General features: G+C 42.7%; 1 protein-coding gene across 1 annotated transcript in view; it reads left to right on the top strand.

The window, feature by feature from the left end:
• LOC142564191 (putative cytochrome P450 49a1) overlaps nucleotides 1–16,585 on the top strand; it is a 151,289-nt gene that overhangs the window by 110,563 nt on the left and 24,141 nt on the right. The window contains exons 6-8 of the mRNA XM_075675094.1: nucleotides 8,069–8,238; nucleotides 9,657–9,735; nucleotides 10,507–10,737. Of these exons, the coding sequence (XP_075531209.1) occupies nucleotides 8,069–8,238; nucleotides 9,657–9,735; nucleotides 10,507–10,737 (480 nt within the window). The remainder of the gene's footprint in view (nucleotides 1–8,068; nucleotides 8,239–9,656; nucleotides 9,736–10,506; nucleotides 10,738–16,585) is intronic.

Here is a 16,585-nt window from a genome sequence, read left to right as displayed (position 1 = left end):
GGTGGTCATCGGAGGTGTTAATAGAACGATAGGTAGTGCAGTCGTCGGCGAAAATTAGCATGCATGATGATAATTTATTGGGTATGTCATTAATGTATATCAGAAAGAGTAAGGGACCAAGAACGCTTCCTTGTGGTACACCGGATGAAACACCTGAAAGGGGCGAGGAGATGCTGTTAGCGAAAGTAAACTGCTGTCTGTTAGAAAGAAAATTTCGAAGCCAGGATAGAGTTAGTGAATCAAGTTTTAATGATGATAACTTGAAAAACAGGCGACAATGAGCTACGCGGTCAAAAGCTTTAGAAAAATCCAGAAAGATGCTGTCAGTTTGAAGGTTTGAGTCCACGTTAAAATGTAAATCTGTCGTAAATTGAAGCAGTTGCGTTTCGCACTACAAACCTCTCCTAAAACCATGTTGATTACGAAAAAAGAAGTTGTTCGACTCTAGATGTTGGTAAACATGAGATGCAATAATATGTTCCATCATTTTACAACATATGCACGTTAGCGATATCGGTCGGTAGTTCTCAATTAAGTTCTTGTCAGCGTCTTTGAAGATGGGTATGACTTTGGCTGTTTTCCCAATCATGGGGTATCTGACCTGTCATTAAAGATTGGTGAAAAATGTGAAATAAGAACTTCCTAGATACTGATACCCTATATTTAGTAATTTAGAATTAATATTGTCAGTACCTGCTAAAGATGAAACTTTCCAGTTATTGATAAGCTTAACAATACCATCAATGGTAATGTCAATAGATTGCATGTACCGGTAATGTAGGTCTGCAACAATGGGCAAATTATTAATACTTTCTTTCGTGAATACCGATGAGAAATATTTACTAAAAACTTGAGCGCACTCACTGTTAGGAATAGGAATGTTGTTTTCTTTATTGTGTAACGAGATGTCATTAGTATTGCGTTCAGGAGGTAAAATTTGCCAGGACTTTCTGGGATTAGATTTGAGTAGTGAAGGAAAGTCTTCGGAAAAATATTTATTTTTGGCTACATTGAGAGCGGAGCAGTAACAACTTAAACAGTTAAGATACCTTTCCCAAGCTGACCGGGTGCCGGTTCGTTTTGCAGTTCTGGATGAACGTTTCTTTTTGTTTCTAAGTAGATGAAGGGACTTAGTGAACCACGGTTTGTTTTTGTGTTCAGTTATTCTGATTAAAGGAATGTTCTTCTCAACCAATGCGCATAACTTATCTCTGAACATGACCCAGTTATGAACAGACCTAGTGTGGAACGAGGGTAGAAAATGATGTTCAAGAAATGATTCTAGCTCAATGATGATTACTTCGTAATTTCCCTTGTTGTAGTCACGACTTGTCTTACTTAAGACACCTGTAAATGGTAATGGGATTCAGTAATCTGTGGTCGCTGAAACCATCCGAGCATGTTACTTGTTCTATAGTTTCTGGGGCGTTAGTTAGTATAAGATCTATGATGTTAGAGCCACGGGTAGGTTCTTTAATGATCTGGAACAGATTATAATCTAATGTTAGGCTAATGAATTCTGATGAAAAACTGCACGATGACAACTTTGGCCAATCAATGAGAGGAAGAATAAAGTCGCCAATAAGGTATGGGAGCTCAGTTGGACAGAGCTGGGTGGCTTTAGCAATGCTGTTCCGCAGTTCATCAACGAAGCAATGACTATAACTTTGAGGGCGGTAACAAACGCCTATTAAAGCTTTAGCAGAACGGCAGCGGCGTGCGGCCCAGACAATCTCCAGACCTGAAGATGTGTCAATGTACGATGCGATAGTCTTTTTAATAGCGAGGAGGACGCCACCACCTCTTCTATCGGAGCGATCGCAGGGATAAATATTACAGGTTAGCTTAACGGGAAGAATTTCGGGATCGGCTAACTAGGGGGAAAGCCAGGTTTCGGCGAGAGCAAGAATAGTGCAGTCGCAGTCTTCAAGATAAGATGAGACGAGTTCGCGTTTCCACATCAGGCTTCTAATATTAGTGAATGATATTGTTAACGATGTAGCAATGCGATGAGTTAGCGGCGCTTCACATGTGTCTTGGTCTAGCTATCTGCTGATTTCTATAACTGAACGCTTTGTGGCATCATATGCATAAGATTTGTTATCAATGCGCAGTCGGTCAACTGAAAGTTGGAATGGTTTGTTTATTGTTTTTGCGTGATCAATCAATTGTTTCCTGGCTTGTGTCGAAAATGAAAAGTCCTCTCGAACGTAGAAATCAGAACCTTTTAGTTTGTGCGCAGCAGCCAAGATGCGTCCTTTATCTTTAAAATATGTCAGCTTAGCAATGATAGGTCTGCACTTTTCATCAGCGAACTTGCCTATTTTATGCACTCTGTCAAACTGGGCGCCCGTTACAGCGATACCAAGTTTCTCTGAGAAGAAAGAAATTATCTTCCGCTCCGATGCAGCCCAGTCTTCCAGAGCATTATCTTCTATGCCAAAGAACAGCAAGTTTGAGCGTCTCATTCTATCTTCGTTTTGATCACACCTCGAAGAATTTTTTTCAATCTGCTCAGTAAATTTACTCAATGAATGAGAGCCTGGGTCCGGGCAACCTGGGCATTCAAGTGAAGTCCTCGACTCTACTGCAGAAAGCTTCGTACTCAGCAGCTTGACCTCGCCATCTGCGGCAGGCTGCCTGTCGTGGGCTGCCCTTAGATCGGCCCGCAAAGTCGCATTTGCTTCTTGAAGTCGACGCACCGTTTCTGAAGCAGCTGCACGGTCATTTTTGACGTAGTTTAGTTCCGTAACTAAAGCAGCCTGCCCTTCCGCAAGTTTAAGTATTTTTTCCGTAGTAGCGACATCAGCTGCCTCTAGCCTGTGTATTGTTTCCAATATAGTAGCAAAGGAATCCGCCTCCGCCTTGGACATTGGACCCGGGTTTGGCTCAACATCACCAGAAAGTACAAGCAAGAGTACAGGTAGTGCGGAAAACACATCACCCGAAAACGCTAGCATTCGTTTAAGTACATCAACGAAATCCGTCGGGAACGACACCTCAAATAAGCAGTAGTTGCTCGTCTCGGAAGACGCAGCGCCCTTGAAATAACTAACCTGCAAAAGCAGTGGACGTGAGCTGGCCATCCTAGCAGTGGTGTCGTGCCCGGCTGGGATCATCGACGGTCGGTGTTTATATCTGGCCCCGCCGGTGGCGGGCTCAGTGGTAGGTGAAGTAACTGATGGTCCGTGTTGCCAGGCGCATGTGCTGATCGTGTCCAGAGTTGGCATCGGGCTTGGAATTATTGGCCAGACGGGTGGCCGATCGTCGGCGTTCAGCAGACAGCAATCCCACACCTCGGAGCAGATGAACCGTGTAAGCGTAATCTGCAAAAACAGTGGACGTGAGCTGGCCATCCTAGCAGTGGTGTCGTGCCCCCGATGTAGTACTTGAAAAGCAGAATGCTAATAAATTCTAGAGCGAAGAAAAATTTATTAAAGACTCGATGTTTACCATATTTAATGTGAAAACGGTGTTTCACAAAACTAGAAATATTTTGGTCCATCCAAGAGCAAGAAACGCTATGCAAGAAAGCTGCGCGAGTTTTCCAGACAGAATGTTTCGCAGTTGAAGCTTACTGAGATTTTGTTGTTAATGTGAAAGCATTCCTTGTCGATTACCCCGGCATGCCGCGAGAAAAGTGTATTGCCTTGTAGCTGCAGCAAAATGCGTTTTAGTGAAGTTAAGACATCGATAATCATTATATTAGTGTACATGTAAACTTATTTATTTTATTAATTTTTACATACTGCAGCCCAGTTAGGGCTAAGGCAGGAGTGAGGAATCATACAGTTGTAGGGCATGCAAAACGTGCAATTATAATTTGCAGGAGAATAAAAATATTAAGAAAACAAAAATGGAAATCGTCGAACGAAAGGGAACGAATGGTACCAGGTAGCGAGTTACAATACTGACTGGTTAAAGGGAAAAACTATATAGTAACATTTCAGCTCGTGGCCCAGATGGTACTATATTAAGATAACTGCTAGATGAGGAAGATTCCCCAAATTTAATGTATATACCAAGGAAAGACGTGTTAGATGAATTACATAATAAATGGAGCTTTAGCGATTCGATGTTGCGACGGATGCCGAGTCGCTAGATGTAAATCTGAGTGTTTAGCAGACGGAGAAAAGTTGCTATCGTATGAACGGTGGATGAACCTGCTAGTTCTTTCTGTACCCTTTCCAAGTTCTTGGTGTGTTATTTTTTATCATCATCATCATCATACTATTTTAAGTCCACTGCAGGGCTTATGTAGATTTGATACCACAAAGGCATACTCCAGAAGTGACTGGATAACTTATTTTTGAGTGACTCCCTTAAAAAGTGGCCCTGAACCACTTTTTATCGAAGTGGAGAAAGGTATATGAAGTGAAAATAGGCTATTTCAGAAATACCATGCCGCAAAAGGTACTTCAATGTGTTCAGCATTAGCGGAGTTATTGGCAATCAAACACGGCATCCGCTTTGCTCCCGTTCCTCCTTCAATACCTTGAACTGTGAAGGCCATGATGCAGTGGGGCGTGCCCACAACGCTCCGCCTTCTAAATGTCACCGTGGCGCGCAGTTCAGATTTCATTTTGGATGTTAACGTAGACGCCAGGACTTCCGCCTTTTGTGCGTACGACGCGCTAAACTTAAGCCAAACGCGTTTGTACTCAGCGATCCCCAGTGTGCTTAGTCAGTGGACTCGTGGCGGCACCCCGCGACGGCCGCGGTACCTACGCCGTGTAGCCGACTACAGCTTGATGTCAGCTGTCGGCCAAATTGCCACGATCTCAAGAAATGACAAAATAGTGCCTCTAGAAGATAGGGAGGACAGACTCTTCTATTGAAAAGAAAGCATTTGAGAGAAAGACGACTGCGCAATCCACTTGCGAGCTCCACGCATTGCGTACGACAGCAAAACTTGGCTGAGGTCTGCACAGCAGCGTATGCTACCCTGCAGACTGTGTTATTTCACCAAGCCCGAAAGATGGTTCAGGGTCCCTTTAAGTGCTGTGTTGCAAATATAATTTATATGATGAGATCATGACATGGTATTAGTAAGGATCCAGATATTTGCATTCTGAGAGCTTTTCAAATGCGCAACCCTTATATATACACATAAGGAAATGTGGATGGAAACTAACGCCTACAAAGTGGTATGTACTAGGTTTTCTTAAAATTTATAGTCATTTTCCAGTTTTTGCACGATTGGCAGAAATTATCAATATCATCGCTAAGATGAATATGATCTTTTGGTGAGTTTATAGTTTGATAAAGCACGCAGTAGTGCAGTTGTAAACGTATATTGACAGGTATGTTAGAATGTAAATCATTAATAACAGCAAGAAGAGCATTGACCCCTGGACGGAAAAATGCACCACACCAGATGTTACGTCAGCAGCAGAATTAGTGCTCCTGAAAGAAACGCTTTGCGAATCGCCAGTGAGAAAACTAGCGATCCAGTTAACGACAGGGATATTGTTAAATATTGAGTCAAGCTTGTATGAAAGTTTGGAGTAAGTAACTGTATTAAAAGGTTTGGAGAGGCCGATAATGAGAGAATGAATTTGGTAACTTAAATCAAGCGCAATTAATTGTGTTGAAAACAATTCTGTCCATTGAGCAATAATACCCTAACCACGGTGAGAACCGTGCTAAAGGTTAGATAAAATATTGTTATTAGCAAGTTAGTCATAAATATGCCTGTGTAGCATGTGCTCCAACATTTTGCACCAGTCGGATGTTAGACAGATTGGACTAACTTTACAGACACTGTTTGTAGCCAGAATTATATAACCGAAAAATTATTGCTGTTTTCCATGACCAAGGGACTATACTAGCCGATAGTCATTCCTTGAATGTACGTGTTAGGTAGCGACAACACCAAATAGAATAACCAACGGAAAAAAGGGAATCCTATCTGCGCAGCGACTCTTATTCATCTCAAGGTTCCGGATCATGTTAAAAACAGGTTCCTCAGAGGCAAAGGCACCCTAAATACGTCACACACATCTCTGTAAGGAGGAACATTGCGGTGGTCTATTGTGAAAGCATTGTAAGTGCGCTCAAATACTGTGGCGAGTAGTCTTATCTTTGGAGGGTGCATTCTTAACGATAAAAGCATTGCTAAAACATGCTTTAGGAAAATCTGAGCCCGAGAATTTTCAAGGATTACTGCGCAGCAAGTTCGTTAAGGGAAGATTGCAGTAAACATCCCTGGCTTTCTTTCTCTTAACGCGATATTCGTTCTTAGTAATAGGAAACTGCGTTGTAGCAGTCTGAAGGGAGCTTCATTGCAGAGCATTGCAGAGACTGCAGTAATTGCCGCCCTCAGTTCGACAAAACTAAATTTTTGAAGTTTGGAAAAGACATGTTCGTGCGGGAGATTGTGGAAGCCTATTTCATCAAGAAAGAGGGAAACAAATGCATCAGCAGGCCGTCCATTATGCTGAGTGACAAGGAAACTACTTTTTTAGAAGGTTTGATTTAGGCCTCATTTTAGAGTGATTTCATTTAGGTTTTTTTCTGTCTTCCTTTTATTTATCTAGTTTTTATTTTATTGACGATATTATAGTGGTTCTTAAGCTTTCGTTCCGTTCTTTTCTTTTTCGTTTTGATGCAGACACTGTTCTTTAGACCCTTTATCGTTCAACTGTTCTGTCCATTTCGTTGTTTGGCACATGGTTCATTTTCCGCGCGGTCACACGTTTTACCAACTCTTTAGGTGAGTGAGTATTAGGGATATTAGTTTTGACTCAGACGCTGTACTTAGAAGCCTTTATTCATGTTTTTTCCGTGTTATTCGTTGGTCATTATTGCCACAGTCGTGCAGGTTTTATCATTGACTGGGGCTTAGGCGTTTGAAGTGTGTTATGTTGCGGATAGTTTGATAGCGAAGCGCAGACGGTACTTTTTATGTCTCGTTTTTGCTCCCCGTTGGCTTGGAAAAGACTATGCTGGATGAATTGCTCCCCGTTCTGCTCTATGTGTGGTTCTTGTTTGCTCATTTTATATTTTGTGCCAGATATGATTCCTGAGTGGTCGATAAATTGCTGTATTTTACTTCAAAAGTTTCGTGTGTGATTCGGCTTGATTAACCTACATAAGGCAGGCTTGTTGAGGAAATAAACTTAGTTGTGAGTGGCGCCTCTCCTGTCGTTTGTGTTCTTCTTGAGTCCTGGTCTTCTGCGCCTTGCCTTTAGTAATTCCAGAAATTTGAAGTGGTGGACGCCTGTGGCAGTAATGGAGAAAAATTCTGAATTATGCCTCAGTGCAACAGGCGCAGTCTGTCACAACTACGTTTACATGGAAACACGGTGAACACCGTGTACTCATGAACACTTGACAGTTCTCGTGAACACTTGGCAGTTCCCACAGTGGCGGCTAACACGGTACGGCATAGCGGATCTAAACACGATGTCTGCGGGATCAAAGTCCGGCAACGGCAGCCGCATTTTGATGGGAGCTAAACACAAAGATACCCTTGTAGCGTGCATCGGGTGTACGTTAAGGAAACACAGGTAGTCTTAATTATTTTGGAGTTCCCACTACGGCCTGCAACGCAATGAGATAACCATTTTGGCACGTCAAACCGCACAATTAATTTTAAACCTGGCATTCTTCCTCGTAGAGCTTTCGCCCCATAATTCAATGTAAGAAGTTTTGGAAAGGCTCCAAATTTGGCAGTTTCTTGCAGTCAGCATGCGTAAGAATGTTCTGTAGAGAACTATCCCAAGCACATTTCTCCTAAAATATCCGTGAGGAGCAAGAAAATGGCTTACTTTCATTTTGACTTAATACATTATCAAGAGGAAGTTGCTAGAGATATTGCAAGCACTGTCTTCACTATTGTACGAGAACTTGTTCCTGCCGGTTTGGCATGCCGAAGGATTTTAGAATCGCATGTTCAATTTCAGCGTAAGAAAAAGATACGCAGTAGCGAAATAAAGTTTACAGCTTCCTGCCTAGTTTAAGGGAAGCATCCTCTGTGTCTACGAACAGGGCTATCTCATTTGCGGATTTTATTTGTACTGACTGAAGTAAACACCTCGCAAAGTGTTTCCATTTCTTCTTTCAGACGTCTGGTGCTGCCACCTACACGTTATATTGCTTAGCTATGAACCCAGCAGCCCAAGAGAAAGCACGACAGGAAGTTCTCGCTGCAATGAAGGACAGTTCTGGGACATTCCCTGGAGACATTATTCATCACTTAGACTACGTCAAAGCCTGCATAAAAGAGGCACTCCGGTAGGTGTTAATTTTGTTCAATACACTTTCCACGTCAGCGACAGCGTCAGTATTCCCATATTTTGTATTAAATGTTTCACTGCTGCTCCCAGCATGCAACTAATGATACAATAGTTTCTTCACATTTGTGTTATTTTGTACTGAGAATTGCTGAATACAAGAACTGACATAGCGGAGCCAATATTGCGTCTATGTCAAAGGCAACCAGAGCAACTGCTGCTACTGGAGCTTGTCTTATTTAGTTAGCTGTTTTTCTGCAACCATTGTCGGGTAGCCCCATCCACCGTTTCGCGGGGAAGAAGTGCACATTTGGTCAAGCTTAGTCTGCCTCAATGTGCCTCGGCGTTTAAGAGAACGTGGAGGTAATGTGCGAAATGTTAAGACAAGCGAGAAGAAATTTGACACAGCTTGTCGCGTAGTTAAAATATAAACAGGTGCAAAATAGGACCTTCTGCTGAGAGACCACTCGATCCCCGGTGCCCAAGGGTGAGAAGACGATGCTATGACAAATCAAGCCCGCGAGCCAGAATACAACCAACGTCAAGAAAGATGTAAACAAGCAGGACAAGGTCAAAGTAGGAAACGCGGCTGTCCGCATCTTATTCGGGGTGAAGTCGACCTGTCTTGAAACCATTGCCGCATGACGAGGGCGCAACGCCCTCACAAGGTCATGGCATTGCACTCTCGCGACAGGGCAATGAGCCTTTCAAAGAGTGGGCGAAAGGCTGCGTTCGATAAGGAAGACGATGATGGCGCCATTAAAATAGGAGAGGACAACGGAGATCTCAAAGGAGGCCCGGAATCGGTTGCTAATATGATGATCAAAGTTAGGGATGTGCGGCAGCGGCATTCTTAATAACGCTTCCCCCAGCCACTTGTAATTTTTCAGCGCACCCGAAATATATGCCGTGCTTATTTTTAATAGAATATTTTGCTACACCTTTTACTGTGGCAGCTAGTGCAGGTCTTCTTCCACAGCCTTTTCACACCCGGAATTGTAGCCTTGAGTTCTAGCTTTTCGAAGTATTGCAAAATTGAATTACACGGTGAATTGCAATAATCGTGTATTACAAGCTGTTTGTGATACCACATCTCCGAATTGCGTCGTTCATGGCTGTCTTTGCACTCACAGAATATCCGCTAACGAGAACCCTCCCACCCCTCTGCGAAGTAAGCTTTGCTGGAAGCCTTATTGAAAGACATGGTAGGCTTATTCAAGCTCATCGAGCGGACTTACACAACGGTCTAACAGCCGCGTAACTTGAAAGTAGGATATTTTCGTTTTCGAAAGAGCGTTGCTGGAGCTGGCTAAGTGGCACTAATGCTATCAAAACAAGAAGCTTTAAAATGTTCCTAAAATTTTACATGCATCATACGAATTGCGTGTATTGTCTATTCACTGTTTCTTTTTTGTATAGATTTCACCCCATCATACCAGGAGTGAACAGGAAAATAAACCACGACGTCGTAATGTCAGGTTACTGCATACCGGCTAATGTAAGTGTAAAAACATCACTTACGTAGTAGCGTTGACAGTCATATTATACATTGGATGTTTAGGTTCTTAGGTGGTCAAGGTCAAGATACACGGGAAATGCTGTGCGACACGCCGGTGTGACAACCTGCCATCTCAATCTTGGCGGTCGAATTATCTGTGGCGTTTGCGAAGTGGCTGTTGCTCAAGCTCACCGCTAAAGCTAAGGCAGAAAATCCAGTGTCAGTCCTTTAGAGTTTCCAGGGAATAATCGGCAGACATTCACCAAAAGTGAAGGAAGCCATTGAACAGTGTTAGAGATATTAGCACGCAATGGGGACCCTACTCATCCTGCTATCAGCAAGTAATTCATTGCAAATAAGGTCTGCGTATATATAAAAAAACACGAGTGAAGGAGCGCAATGAAGCTTCTCTGTTTCAGTAGTAAATAATAATGTCCACGTTATGTCCAATGGTTATGTCCACGTTTGAAACGCCTGTTGACATTTCTTGCTATTTGATTAAGCTTACAGGATCTGAACAATAAGGAGTACAAGTAACACAGTAAAACGCAAACGATTTACATTACAAACATTACCAGGACGGGTACCAGATATGCTTGCGCATTCTTCTCACTCAAGTGTTAGCATTAAGACCCACTCAATTTTTTTGCCTGCCCCTGTTGTGTACTTCGGTCATTCTTTTCGAGCAACGACTTCTTATCGCTATTGTTACGGCTCTAAACGGATATTAAAGCGATGAGGGCTGCAATATTGTACGTACAACTTTTTCAGACTGTGTTACGAACAGAGCATTTCGTAGCTGGAAGGCTGGAGGAGAACTTCACTAGGGCTTCGGAATTTCTACCGGAAAGGTGGCTGCGATCGAGCGATGAACATTCATTCAATAAGAATGATGATACATGGAATCTGCATCCATTCGCCTCTCTCCCATTCAGCATTGGACCAAGAATGTGCATTGGCAGAAGAGTCGCTGAAATGGAGTTGTGCATTCTTGTGGCCAAGGTACGTCCTACAGGGCAAAGAGATTATGGGAACGCATTGGGATCCAACGCGCATGTTGGAATAAATGTGAAGCAACACGTTGTTGAAGCGGATAGTTATATTATATGGAAAGGCGGTATTTACAACTTGTTTTCATTACATGGTATTTAGATGATGTCGCATTTAATTGGCGCCGGCTACTCATTTTCAGATAGGGATTTACAAGAAAGAATAAATCGTAATAAAATTAAGAAAATTATAACAACACAAATTCCGTTAACGTTAGATCGCCGTCATATTATAACTGAAAGACAACTCCAAATCATAAAAACACAAGCAGAAGATGCAGTACATCTTCATCAGCGTGGCAAGTGCATGCAGCACTATCAGCTCTTGAAATTGTACTTAGAAAGTGTCTTTATGTACGCCGCACCACGCCGCAGACGGTGAATAAGCGTTTCATGGGCTATGGTTGTATTTAATGTCGACGGAAATTTAAGTTAAAGTCATGGGTCAATATAAAATAAATCTGAAGATTTCGAGTTCTGATCAAACCATGTCACTTTGCAACTACAGACTGATATCTAAGTATGCGGTGTAATACGGCTTGTGCTAGAGGGACACCGTGTGTGGCGTTATTAACCTGCACTTGTCCAGCTGTCTTGACTGCTGAAAGACTCCCAGGGATATTGCAGTGGCCACGTTTTCGTTGGAACATGCTTTTAATGCTTCATGAACATGCTTCACTTGCTTTTGTGAGTTCCTCTAGTATCCCGTTAACTAATTCCATATTTTGCGAATTCCTGGTGTCACCATGAAGTGAAGACAAAGTTGCCTGCGAATCACAAAGGATGGCCCGTTGTTCCCCTTTTTGCATTTAATTTATGTTTGAATTTATGTAGCGTAACAAATACAATATTGGAAAAAACCCTGCTGTTGTTGATGATGTTGTGTGAGATAGTTTAAACGTTTGCATTAGGGTTCCATTCTGGAATGACAAAGGAAGCTGTAGAAGAATTTCTTTGGCAAGAACCATCTGTATGCGCTTGAATATAACCAGGGTATCGAAAGTATATTTGTCATAACGTCTGTTGTTGTGCTTCTAGCATAAACATATCTGGTTTGCAAATAATTCCCTCAAACGAAAGTTCAATTTTTTTGAAGTACGAGTTGCTGTAGATGACAAGATATATCTGAGAAAGAAAATCTGTGATGTGGTAGTAGATCTTTGGGCACCTGAATCAGCAAATTGATGTTCGCCCTGTCTCTCTCAATTAGTGCCCTTGCTAGTGGGTGCCTTTTGTGCTGCAATGAAATGCGAAAGTAGTGCCGACAGGTTTCAACCGTCCTGCTAATAGGAAATGGAGGATGACGTGCCTCTGCACTTACTAAGGAACGTGAGGTTGCCCGAGGAACGCCTAAGCATACTCTAAGCTCCTAGCTATTAATTGTTGGAGTCTCTCTTCAGATGAACAGGAGATCGCATGCAGAACAGGGGACGAATATGTTATCGTTTGCTTTATGAGTGCATTATGTAGATTTAGTAAGGACGAAACCGATGCTCCCCTTGTCGTGCCTGCTACGCGGCGAAGGACTTCTATTAATGAGTTCGTTGTACATCGAGGGCTTTAATATGAGAATTCCAACAAAGTTAGCGGTCTAGCATGACCCCCAGAAATTTGTGTTGTTTCACTAGGTCTAAAGGTTCTCCCTCAAGGCACAGCTGAAAATCCTCTGGTGAAAGGCAACACATCGGTCTTACCGTACGACAGTTCCATTCGTATTTCCTTTAAGCATTTTCGCACAATGTTTAGGGCTTTCTGCAAAGTTGGTATTTGAACCAGAGGGCCAAAAACAAACATCATCCGCATATGTAGTGTAGTGCAGGTGCGAATCTCCGCGATCAACCACGATCGCACAATTAAAGAGAAACAGACTAAAGCCACTGCCTTGTGGGACTCCTTATAAAATATTATGAGAGGAACGCTTTCCTTCGCTTCTTTCAGTAAACATTGACCTGCCATTCAAGAAGTTGGATATCAACCGTAGCCACGCCCTTCCAGAGATTCCCACTTCTAGCAGGCCACACATTATATGAGCATGACTGAGGGCGTTGAAGGCTCCTCTAACGGTTGAAAAAACCGTAATTATGATATTTCGCCTAGCTACTTCGTATTCAAGATTGGTAACAATATCCAGAAATGCATCCATGGTGCATCGCCGCCTTCGAAATGCTGTCATGTGATCGGGAAGTGCTTCTGTTTGATCACACCATCATTGCTCTCTCGTGTCAATCATTTTCTCCATGTCCTTGCATAAACAGCTCGTCAGACTCACACGACGAAAAGATTAAAGAGAAAGAGGTGTTTTGCCAGGCTTCAATGTAGGCATCACACGTGCCGTTTTTGAAGAGTCAGGGACAGGCTTTTTGGTAAATTCAAAAATGGCAATCGACGATAAGTTCCCATGTTTAAGCTACCGTATCTAATGAAATCTGAACCTGCAGCAGTCTTTGTCTTACAAGACGCAAGCGCATATTCTGGCTCCATCATAGAGAATTCGTAGTCTAATTGTACATGTTGCGACTGAAAACTCTAAAGAACTTTTTGTCTTGCCATTTAAACCGGCCATTCAAACTCAGTACTAGTAAGAGATGCGCTTGTTCTAGTTATAACTTTGCAGAATTGCTCAGCAATCGCTAATTCTGAAGTATTGGCTATTTCGAGAGCACGAAATGGTTCTGCGCGAATAGTCATCCGTAATCGTGGAACTGGTGTCAGGGGAGACAACGTATCGCCAAATTCACGGCATTTTTCCCTAAATTTTTGTAGTCATCTCCGCATGAATGAGCGGACTTGCTGCGAGTTTCTATATGATTCTATACTTCCACTCTGACGATAAGCTCTTTCTACTCTTCTTCCTGCAACTCTAAATTGTTATTATTTTCCGTCGACTGATGTGTACTCGTTAGGAATGGGCACTTGTTTCGTAGACATTTTCATTGTTTTTTGTATTGCTGATGTTTTCCTACGTCAGCTTCACGTTCCACTCCACTGGACAAGTGCTCACGAATGAGCTGCCAGCTTTTTACATCCACGTATCTTCTTTTAGTAGTACTATTTAAATGAGGATGTAATATAAGAATTCGGAAGTGATCGCCTCCACGTGCGTCCGTTGTCCACCCAGCGTCGGTAACAAGATTATTAGAGCACAGTGTTAAGTCTGTGCAACTAGCGTAGCGATACCGTCGCACAAATGTGACGGATCCATCATTCAATACTGAAAGATTGCATATTCCCATGGGCATCACAGTGATTACTCCCCCATATTACGTTTTGCGCGTTAAAGCCCCCACATATAATGTTTGATCCTGAGATGCTAAATATATTTATCAAATTATCAATCGTAATACATCTCGAAGCTTGCAGGTATATGCCTACGACTGTTACACATACTTTTCAGGTTACATATTCAGGGAAATCTGAACCGTTTGACGGAATGAGGCGAGGGGGCAAACTTTTTCGAACGCAGAGCATTATTCTAGGTTTCCATCTGGGTAGGAGAATTTATATATTATGTAATTCGCAAGACGTAAATCATCCCGTACTCCACCCTCTTGTATGCACAGTAGAGGAAGCTGTATTGTGCAACATGGGAAAATCAGGAGATTTGGATCGAAGGCTATCAGCGTTCCGCTGAAATATTGCAACATTTTCGTAAAGACTATTCAGGATTGCCATCCGGTAGCACTGATGTGGACAGCTAACTCATTAATGGCTCCATAGACAACAGTGCCTTTACATCTGGAAGCTTGTTCGCCTGAGGTATCGCTGTGACAATTGCTCTAACTGCAGCAAACGGCATAGGTAGAATCATCTGCCCAACACTGAGCGGCGCGGTGTTATCTTGGAATGCCGTTGTTTGGGTCGCCGTCTGCGGTGACTGTTGAGGGCTGTTCTGAGAAGATTGCTAAGGTTGTCCTAGGTCAAGTCGCTTATTTTGTGGGGCATGTGGCCTTCAGTGGCCGTAGCAAAATTATGACTCCAGTATCTCTGACACCCCTGCGTTGCTTGCTGCTTTGATGCCGACGAATATGATGGTTGTTTAGATTTTTGTTGAGGTGGTGTAAACTGGCGATTGTTTGCTGGGCTCACTGCATGAAAATACTGAAGGGGTTTCTTTCGTCGTGTTTGCTTCTCATGAATTCATGTTTGCGTACCATGGATGCGGCCTTGTTCTGTGGACATCCTGAGAAAGAAGCCGTATGACTACCCGCACAATGTTCACATTTAGGCTGTCGCACAGACTTGCGCTCAGCATGCTCTTGGTTCTTGGAGCAGATTTTACATAGCCGTGTACCGCGACAGCTGTTTGTCAGGTGTCCAAACCTCTTACAGTTATAACACCTCAAGGCTGGACCAAGGTACTCTGAAAACTGCCGTCTCTGTTTACTCGGAACTTTTCAACTTTTTCCTTTGCCGCCGAGACAATTTCTGATGCCGCACGATTTGGATTCGCTTGCCAAAATATGTGTCCTTCTGATGCTCGGAACATCACGGAGATTCCTTCACTTTTTTTGTAGGTCACGAATTTGAAAGGTTCTTCCTCACTCTCAATGGCTTCATAACCTCTTAGGCCATAGCTTGAAGTACAGTCGTTTTAGTGATTGGGTGTTTCATCAAGACGAGGTCTCTTGCTCTCACCTTCGCTGTGTTCCACCATGCTCACCAGAGGCGGGCCTTCAGCGCCTTGATGTTCAAGGAGTATGAAGGAGTAGCCGTGCCGGCTTGACGATGTCATGCACATGGTGTGTGCTGGACACTGGTTGCGATGTTGGACGCTGGTTGGACATGGTTTATCTTGGACATGTTCCTGCGATGCACTGTTTTAAATCCTGACTATGAGTTTAGTGTCACTGCAGCTGCTGATGCTGGGCCTGTCATTATCTGGGCATATATATATATATATATATATATATATATATATATATATATATATATATATATATATATATATATATATATATATATATAGATATGTATATATGTACACGAAGATCATACAGGGTGTCCAAGCTAGCTAACGCTTGCCCAACTGTTAAACAATATGGTACAATACACGATTAAAAGGCCTATGGCGTTTGTTGGGCACTACTCAACCAGCACCTTGATAACTTTATGCGCGAATTAACAAATTAGAGATGAATTTTTATTGAACGGTTGATTTGATTAGCGAGCGGCGTGAGTTGAGATGCGAAATCTGGTATCGTGTCCTCCGTTTTGAGTAGGTTTGAACGAGTTACATCCGACGTGGTTGTTCACTCCGCCCTTTACACGAAACTGGCGAAATGCAATAAGTGCCACGTAATTACGCTTCCGCACGCCGTTAGGCCAGTGCACCCGGATGTGAACCGCATAACTTATTATTAGAGCCGCCGTAGAGCGACATTGTTTGATCGACGTCAGCTGTAAGTTGAATTGTCTTCCAAAACATTTGTTAGCGGCTATCATCATCAGCAAGGCAGAATCGTCACCATAATCTTCTTCATTGCTATCATCGTCACATTGATCGTTGTACTTTTTTTAGACTGGACCATCTTGGCCATCCGACCAGGCAAGAGTCCAGAAAAAAATGTTAGAAAAAAGCATAGATGATGAGAAAAACTGTCAGTGACTCGCCAAGAAAAATATTTTCGTCAAAGTTGAATGAGAATAATGTTGCGACCATCATGATATATACATATAAAGATTGCGTGAGTTTACTCGCTGCATGGAATGAAAACACAGGCTTACGCGTAGCCTTTAGTTGTAGAGGATTTTACACCCCTTATCGAACCTAGGGCGCTATCACGTGTAGCTATTTTAAACTT

The sequence above is a fragment of the Dermacentor variabilis genome, chromosome 11 (assembly GCF_050947875.1).
Source record: "Dermacentor variabilis isolate Ectoservices chromosome 11, ASM5094787v1, whole genome shotgun sequence".
Taxonomy (NCBI): domain Eukaryota; kingdom Metazoa; phylum Arthropoda; class Arachnida; order Ixodida; family Ixodidae; genus Dermacentor; species Dermacentor variabilis.
Note: the sequence above shows the minus strand (reverse complement) of the source record. Positions and strands in the feature narration are given on the sequence as shown.